General features: G+C 33.6%; 1 protein-coding gene across 2 annotated transcripts; it reads left to right on the plus strand.

Annotated features, from left to right (window-relative positions):
• The first annotated feature begins 884 nt into the window (after positions 1-884).
• Positions 885-5,382, plus strand: LOC120070286 (homogentisate 1,2-dioxygenase). Of its 2 annotated transcripts, none has more exons than XM_039022206.1 (9): positions 885-1,319; positions 1,407-1,637; positions 1,983-2,062; positions 2,378-2,545; positions 2,712-2,887; positions 3,075-3,144; positions 3,269-3,423; positions 4,451-4,527; positions 4,863-5,089. In XM_039022206.1, exons 1-9 carry the CDS (start codon positions 1,108-1,110, stop codon positions 4,939-4,941), a joined length of 1,248 nt encoding a protein of 415 aa, XP_038878134.1. In that variant the 5' UTR covers positions 885-1,107; the 3' UTR covers positions 4,942-5,089. The 2 variants fall into 2 exon arrangements, with proteins under 2 accessions (XP_038878134.1, XP_038878133.1); XM_039022205.1 differs by having other exon boundaries at positions 1,108-1,319; positions 4,451-4,534; positions 4,863-5,382.
• The last annotated feature ends 3,335 nt before the right edge of the window (positions 5,383-8,717 follow it).

Genomic DNA, 8,717 nt, shown 5'->3' on the forward strand with positions numbered 1-8,717 from the left:
ATTTAAGACTTCGATTGTATGCTTATGATTATATGAGACTGTAATGATTGTTAACACCTCTATCGGGCTATGTACGTTGCATGTTGTGAGCCTTTGGGCCCACACCTTATGCTTAAGGGAACACCATTCATGTTTATGATTGTGCCCTCCGGGGTCACTACTTATGAAAGTGTGCCTTCGAGTTCGCCCCTTATGCTTATGCCTATGCCTATGCCTACGTCTACGATGCCATTATGCACTTGTATCCCGATGGGAAGACTAACAGATCATTGTGTGGGCCTAGTAGCGGGTCGCTTATTGAATATACTTATATATTCATCCTTTTCCTTTCATGTTTTTTAGGTTAAGGTAGAAATAGACTGGCGAATGAGAAGAGAGATCCGTGACCTGGGCATTTGGATGAGTTATTGCTTTCGTAGTTAGGTTTCATTTACTAGTGTCTAGTTTAGGAGTTAGACGTTTTAAAAATCTATGAATATTCCTTAATTTCATTTATTGATTTATTTAATTGTTATTTATTTTAAAGTTGGATCAGGGGTACCTCGAATAATATTTTCAAAATTTCTTTTTTATTATTTGAGCTTTGTTTAATGAAATAAAAATTTTATCTCTTTCATTTAATTATTTTTTGAGAAATATGTTGCCAAGCTTATGTAAGCATAGAGTAACGTCCTAGAAACATAATAGAAATTTGGGTCGTTATATTATACATCTATAATCTCATTTTTGCCCTGTCATATAGGTGTAGGTCAAGAATTAATGGTCACACCAGCATTTTATTTATTTTATTAACGACGAAAATATTTTTGAATGGATTTTGAAAGTTTAAGAATATTTTTTGAACTTTTCAAAGTTTAGGGTCACAATACCCAAGGGTGAAGTATTTTTTTTTATAATTTAACCTTGATTATTACAGTTTCAACGTCACTTTCAAGTTCATCTCTATCTTCCATTGATGGTGAGTCCTCGAACACGAAATGACGTGGTTTCGCTCGTGAATTCTGTTACGTGGGGAAATCTCCGATCACTGCCACTGCCGTGAGTTATCTGGCGCTGTCTTCCGGTTCCGACAATCTCTGCAATCGCTCATCATCATCTTTATCTTCAATGGATGCTCAATTGGTCGGCGAAACGGACGGCAGAGATTTTCCTTCGGACCTCCCTTACTTGTCCGGCTTCAACAACCATTTCTCGTCGGAGGCGATTCCCGGTGCTCTTCCTCAATCCCAAAATAGTCCTCTCATATGTCCCTTCGGCCTCTATGCCGAGCAGATCTCTGGCACTTCCTTTACATCGCCTCGCAAATCCAACTTGTGCAGGTGCTCTATCATCTTCTCGCCTAATCAACGTGACTTTTTTGCTTTTGTCGTCTTTTTTGTTTACGTATCTCGGTTTTCGTCGCGCAGTTGGCTGTATCGGATTAAGCCGTCGGTCACGCATGAACCGTTTAGGCAACGTTTGCCTAAAAACGAGAAGTTGATCAGTGAATTTAATGCATCAAATTGTTCATCGACTCCGACTCAGCTAAGGTGGAGACCGGCGGATGTCCCTGATTCACCGGTGGATTTCGTTGATGGACTGTACACTGTCTGCGGAGCTGGCAGTTCGTTTCTCCGCCATGGGTTTGCTATTCACATGTAAGTACGTAATCGGTATTCCTTCTACGATTTCACTACTTGTAGCGCGGTACTCCTTTTCCAACAATCATTGAAAATCACACGGGAAGATGTTATTTGTTGGATTTATTGGTTGGTATTTTGTCAGCGCAGATGATTTGATCACTCAAGTTTGACTCTGATTATTTTCTCCATGGGGTTTGTTCCTTAATAACACTAACGAAACAATACAAATTTCAAGCACTGTGTATTTGAATGTTGATACCTTTTTTCACCATTAGTTTGAGAAGAAAGCAAATAAAGATGCCTTTTACACGTGTCATTGGTTGAATGTTAGGACTGAAATAAAATTGACAATTTCCATAGGTACACAGCCAATAAGTCGATGGAGAACTGTGCGTTCTGTAATGCTGATGGCGACTTCTTGATAGTTCCTCAGAGTGGAAGTGAGTTATTTTTGCAGGTTACTTTCATTGAAAATTATGAGCATAGTGGTCTTCAAGCTGATCTTTTTTATTTGTAAAATGTAGTTCATTTTAGATTTGTGTGCTGTAAAGCTGATTCCATTTAGTGAAAGAGATGTAAAGCCGATTCCATATTTATGTTTCCAACTTTTGGCCACATAATCCTGAAACTTTCTTTGCATCGTCATTGAGTTTCAAGTCTCTACTGTGTAATGAAATCTGAATGAAATTATGTCCTTGTCTTATAAGTTGTAAGGTATCAGGATTAGACTCTTATTGAGTATTCTTATTCTGCAGGGCTGTGGATTATTACAGAGTGTGGTAGACTGGAAGTTTGTCCAGGTGAAATAGTGGTTTTACCTCAAGGTTTTCGCTTTGTTGTTTATCTGCCTGATGGTCCATCACGTGGCTACGTAGCTGAGATTTTTGGTAGTCATTTCCAGCTTCCTGACCTTGGACTGATAGGTACCTATCCCCTTTTTCTAATCTTCTTAAACAGCAAGCAATTAAGGTTCATGCCATATTCTTTTCCTTTTCCTATCCCCCCGAATGTTGAGAACTGGTTTTCTGAGTTTTACATTTTCGCCTAATGTAAGTATTGATGGTTAATTTTATTGACAATGACATGTAGGTGCTAATGGTCTTGCTGCACCAAGGGATTTCCTTGCACCTGTAGCCTGGTTTGAGAAGAGTTCTAGTCCTGGTTACACAATTGTTCAAAAATTTGGTGGGGAATTGTTTACTGCAATACAAGACTTTTCTCCCTTTAATGTAGTTTCCTGGCATGGAAATTATGTTCCCTATAAGGTGGGTATTGCTTTTTCTGTGGCAGTGAGGCTCAAATTTATTTTCTTCTTGTGAAATTAAGCGTCTGCCTGTTTTTTCTCACAGGTTGTTTGCTGTTCGATCATAATATAGACTAATGTTACTTATCTTTGCAAGTGAGTGCTAACTCTACCTCAATATAACTGAAAGTTAATCCTTCTCCTTGCAGTACGATCTCAGTAAGTTCTGCCCTTACAATACTGTGTTGTTTGATCACAGTGATCCGTCAATAAATACAGGTACATCTATATAATGCATCGATTTATTTCTCTTTCAATATACTGCTTTTAAATCCCTGTCCTTTCCTTGAATTAAAGTGTTTTATGTGACGGTCTGAATTATCATACTACTTCCTTATTGCAGTATTAACGGCGCCAACTGATAAACCTGGAGTAGCATTACTCGACTTTGTCATTTTCCCTCCCAGATGGCTTGTTGCTGAACACACATTCCGTCCTCCATATTACCATCGTAACTGCATGAGTGAATTTATGGGTCTCATATATGGAGGCTACGAGGTAACTTATATCATATCGTTTTAGATTATGAGGCTGGACTTAAATGTTTATAGGAAAGACAGAGAAGCGGCTCTTTTTAATTACCCTACTTGCAAATTTTTATTGTATTGTAATTTGAATGAGTCTAACTTATTAATCGACCCAATTCAGACAATATATATTATCCATCAATCTCAGATCAGATTCGAGTTCCAAATAAAGCATAATAAATAATTTGAAACCCGCAAGCTTAAAAGAATATATAAACTAAAATAAGCTTATAAAGCAATAAGGACGATAATAAATTAAGCTTAAGGGAAGAGAAATGGCACACAGTTTATATTGGTTCATCTAGTGTGGATGTGTCTAGTTCTCTACTATTGATGTAGGTTCTACTTAAAAAATTAATTAGGAGAAGAACCCAAGAGTTTGTAATGTTCAAAAATGATTTCTCTCACTTTTCTCTCAAGGAAAAGGCTCAAGAATCATTCTTATAATAACTTCTTGAAATCTTCAATGGAGAAAAATGCTCACACAAAAAGTCAAGAAAAACACCTAAAAAGAACAGCAAGGTTCTTCTGCGTAAAAAACACACCCACGGCAGAGACAGCAATGCTACTGTTTTCGGCAACCACCCACAAAAGAGAACCCTCGGAGCAGTTTTTTTTCAGTTATTGAAGTAATGGGTCTTGCCATCTTTTGGCTCCAAAATTTTCTTAGTGCTTATATGATCTTAAAATCCTCTCTTGGTATGGTTAGAGTCCCTTTTTTTAGCTGGACTCCCTTTTGTGGGCTGGTTTTTTTTTTGGATGTCTATATTTTTTTCATTTTTATCTTGGAGTTGTTTTTATTTGTATATATTTAGAAAAACCTCTCTTTGCCTGTTACCTTAATGAGAATGTTGTTTTTAGGCAGAAAATTGGGTCTGACTTCCCTTTTACTGCGATGACTACCTGAAATGATTCTGATTATACATTTCAAGGGGTATAGTCTTATTCCAGTGAAGTTTTTTTTCCTTGATCTTCAAAATTTCCGATCCATCTTTCAGGCAAAAGCTGATGGGTTTCTCCCCGGAGGGGCCAGCCTTCATAATTGCATGACTCCCCATGGTCCTGATACTAAAACGTATGAGGTACTCATTGCTTCTTGTGAGTTCCATTGTTCATTTAATTTTCGTTATATTCAAACTTTCTACCAAATAAATAAGATCGGGCTATATCAAGATTTGTTGTTATTATGATTATTGTTATCGTTTAGCATATTTTCTACAGAGAAATTGGAATAAGTTCAAGAAAAATAGAATGATAAGAGGAAAATTCTTCCTAATAGGTCCTGTGAATGACAATCCCATCTCATGCTTCAAACTGTGTGTGGTTCTAGTTTAATCAATCCTTGAACATCTCCTTTTATATTTGGATTAAGTTGAACAATCTCGTAAGCATTCTATTGATATTCTTCAGGCTACTATTGCTCGAGGGACCGATGTTGGACCATACAAAATCACTGGCACAATGGCATTTATGTTTGAATCAAGTTTGATCGCCCGCGTATGTTCTTGGGCTCTCGAGTCCCCATTCATGGATCATGACTATTACCAATGCTGGATAGGACTGAAATCTCATTTCAAAATTGAAGCAACTGGAGATACAGATCCACAGAAGGTAAGAACTGAGTCTGAAAACGGAAGACAAATTGGATAAATATTATATTGGATGGACATCCTGAATTGCATGAAAAAAGGTTCCATATTAAGTGTACATATAATGATAAAATGATGTATAAATTACCACAGGAAGGAGTGTGCTTTATGATATAACTTGATTAGTCTGGTAATGCCTCAGGGCTTGTTAATCTTTCTATAGGAATATAATCTATAACTTGTGTTAGTTGTCAACGAGGATATAAAACATGTATCTTTATCAAGAGGTGAAATATTTGAAACTTACGCTCTAGTATAATTCCAAATAAGTTTTTGAGGTCTATTCTAGGATGTATTTTGAATAATAAGATTCTACTAACCATGTACATGTATTTCTTTGTGCATGTTTTGGCCAAATGGTTAATGAATCTATAATAGTCATAAGGCCTTTTTGTGTAACAAAACAAGAAACTTGATTTTGTTTTTCTCATGCATTTTTACGTTTTTGAAAAATGAAAAACAAAAAACAAGAATACTATCAATTGCTTTTGCTTCTCAAAAATTGAAAACTAAAAACTTGATTGTTATCAAACGACCAAAATGTCTAGTTTTATTTGATAGTACAATTATTGTAATTTTTATGATGGAAATTCAATCGACGTAAAAAAAAGAGAAAAAAAAAGTGAAAACAAGGGATGTTCTTTTTTCAGTCAAGATCCACTCCTAATGAGGGAAGACATTTTTTGAGAAATCGTTAGAAATAACACATTTAGGTTTTCATCTTACAAAATTAGCACGTTTTTTTGAAAACTCATAAGTACAATTTTTCTTGGTTCATCACAAGTAAGGTTGACACCTGGGATTTAGTTTAAAAACAACTTTTCTACGGTTGTTTTGGGTCTTCTCGATATATCTTGCCTAACACATCAAAATTTACTAATTTTTTATGTAATCTAATTAAATCTTATATCGCATCTTATATATTTTCAATTTTTTTCCAAATTCGATTATATTTACTATTATATCAAATTATTATGTTATTTTTCAATTTTTTAGTATAATTTATATTTACATAATTATATGAATTTTCAAAATTCCAAATGAGTTTTTCAATTATCAAAATAGATTTTCCAAATCGATTCAACATTTTTAAATTTTTGAAAAAATTAAATTTTATGAAAAATGGGGTAAGATTTGGGATATATATAGAATCTTGGTATTTTGGTATAAATTCTTTTCAAGATTCCACCGAGGAAGTTCAAATATATGAATTTCAGTGTTGATTATGCTTGAGATTTTATCGATAAAGCTCAAATATATAGAATCTCGATGTTATTTTGTCTAGGATTAATATCGAGTTGCACATAATATTGGTGTATAATTTGGCAAGATGTACCAATAAAGTCTTAAACAACCGATAAGTTGGAAGAAGTTGATTTTTTAAATAAAATCTCGTGGTCATTCTCACACGAGATAGATCAAGAAAAACTATTCTTACAAATTTAAAAAAGGATGCTAGTTTTGTAAGGCAAAAACTTAAATGTGCTATTTTAGACAATTTTCGACATTTTTCAACTTTAAATAAATATTATTTTATTTTTATCAAGTAATTCAAGAGTTTTCTCTTTTAGATTTTTCATTGAAAATTAATTATGTAAATTGATTTTTTTTTTAAATATAAAAGGTATTTTTTTAGGGTTAGTTGCATAAATGGAATTCAAGTCCAAAATAATAGAATATGTACTATAAAGATAAAATAATTGCATATATAGAACAAAAAATGGTAAAAAACAAAAAAACCCACGCCCAACCACCATTTTGCATGTTGCTTCTTGGTTTTCTCAAATTGAAAGTTCTCACTAATAGCTGCTATCAACGATAAGTTTCAATTTGAGACGTGTGCTATCAGTGGCTATCACCGATAGCTGCTACCAGTGGCTATCACTGATAGCTATTCTCGGTGATAGCTTTCAACTTGAGAAGTGTGCTATTAGTTGTTATCGCCGATAGCTGCAATCAGTGATACTGCTATTAGTGGTAACTTTCAATTTAAAAAATATGCCATCAGTTGCTATGACTAATAGTTGCTATCAGTGATGTTATCGGTGAATATCACTGATAGCTATTATTATCAGTGATAGCAACTGATAGCTACTATCAGTGATAGCTTTCAATTCGAGAAATGTGCTATCAGTTGCTATCATTGATAGCTATTATTAGTGATGTTGCTATTAGTTATAGCTTTCAATTTGAGAAATGGGTTATCAGTTGCTATAACTGATACGTTCTTATCAATGATAGCCAAATAGTGAATACTGCTGTTATATTATTATCAATGGTAATATTTCGATGCTTTTTGTTTGAATTTGATATTATGTTATACTTGTTTGTAAATAATCAAGGTCTTTCGATTAATTCGTTGATACATGTAATGTATTTGTACGTTGTTATTGATGCATATAGGAATAGAATGATATCCTTCTACATTGATAGTCCTAAAGGATATCATTGATAGCTACTGTCAGTGATATTTTTCTATTGCTATCAATGTAAAGGATATCACTGATAGTATTTATGTATTATGTAATGTAATATTTGAGATAAAATGACTCGTTGAGATTGTTTGATGGTGCATAAAAGTTTTCATTGATAGCATGATATCATAGTATCACTGATAACATGCAATCTGTGATACTATTGATAGGTTTCATACTCTTAAAGTCCGATAAGAAGAAAAAAAATTATTAGTTTGTTTGATAACATTATCATTCCTCATTTTTTAAGAAATAAATTTGTTTAATAACTATTATCGTTTCTTATTTCAAACTTTTAATAAATGTTTCTAAAAATGGTGCAAACTTGAGAACTAAAAAAATAATTTCTTTCAAATCCATTTTCAATTGCTATTTATATTTAATGTTTCGTTATAATAATCAAACTTGATGATTGATTTATTGGTGTTAAGTCATTTATGACTTCGACATTTTCAAGTATTGGGTTTGAAACTCGGTCTCGTAATTCTTTTTTTAATGGTTTTAGTGGGAAATGAGAAGATGAGAAAGAGAGGGAAATGTTTGGAGAGATGAGGAGATTGAGGAGATGGAAGCAAAACTGGAGAAAGAAAATAAAATAAAATAAAATAATTAAAAAAATTGAAGAAAGAAAAACAAAAAAATTTTTTAAAAAAAATCAGAGAAAGAAAAGAAAATTAAAAAAAAAAATTGGAGAAAGAAAATAACATAAAAAAGGAAGGAAAGAAAATAAAAAAAAGAATAAAGGGAAGAAGAAGGCATGCAACAAGACAAATCACCAGTAGACCACCACAACGATCTTGGATTGAGGGGTGGAATCTCTGATTGAGGTCAACTAGGTGAAGGGAGAAGAGGGTTTGATAGAGAGTGGAGAATTTTAGAAAATTTAGTTGCATCCATGTCACACCCCCTTCCGAATTTACCTCTTAACCCAAAAGGAGGTGTGAGGACAACAGATACCACTCTTTCATGACATCTATTGCCCAACTCTACTAGCTTGTATTTAACAAATAAACTTGCAGTGGAATTTTAAGAAAACAACTGGAAATGTAACACATTTTGGAAACCAGTTTATATACTTTTAAATAAACTTTTACAACAGTAGTCTCATCCTAACTACAAACTTAATCTAGCAACAATCTAAC

This window comes from Benincasa hispida, chromosome 1, assembly GCF_009727055.1.
Source record: "Benincasa hispida cultivar B227 chromosome 1, ASM972705v1, whole genome shotgun sequence".
In the NCBI taxonomy this organism is placed as follows: Eukaryota; Viridiplantae; Streptophyta; class Magnoliopsida; order Cucurbitales; family Cucurbitaceae; genus Benincasa; species Benincasa hispida.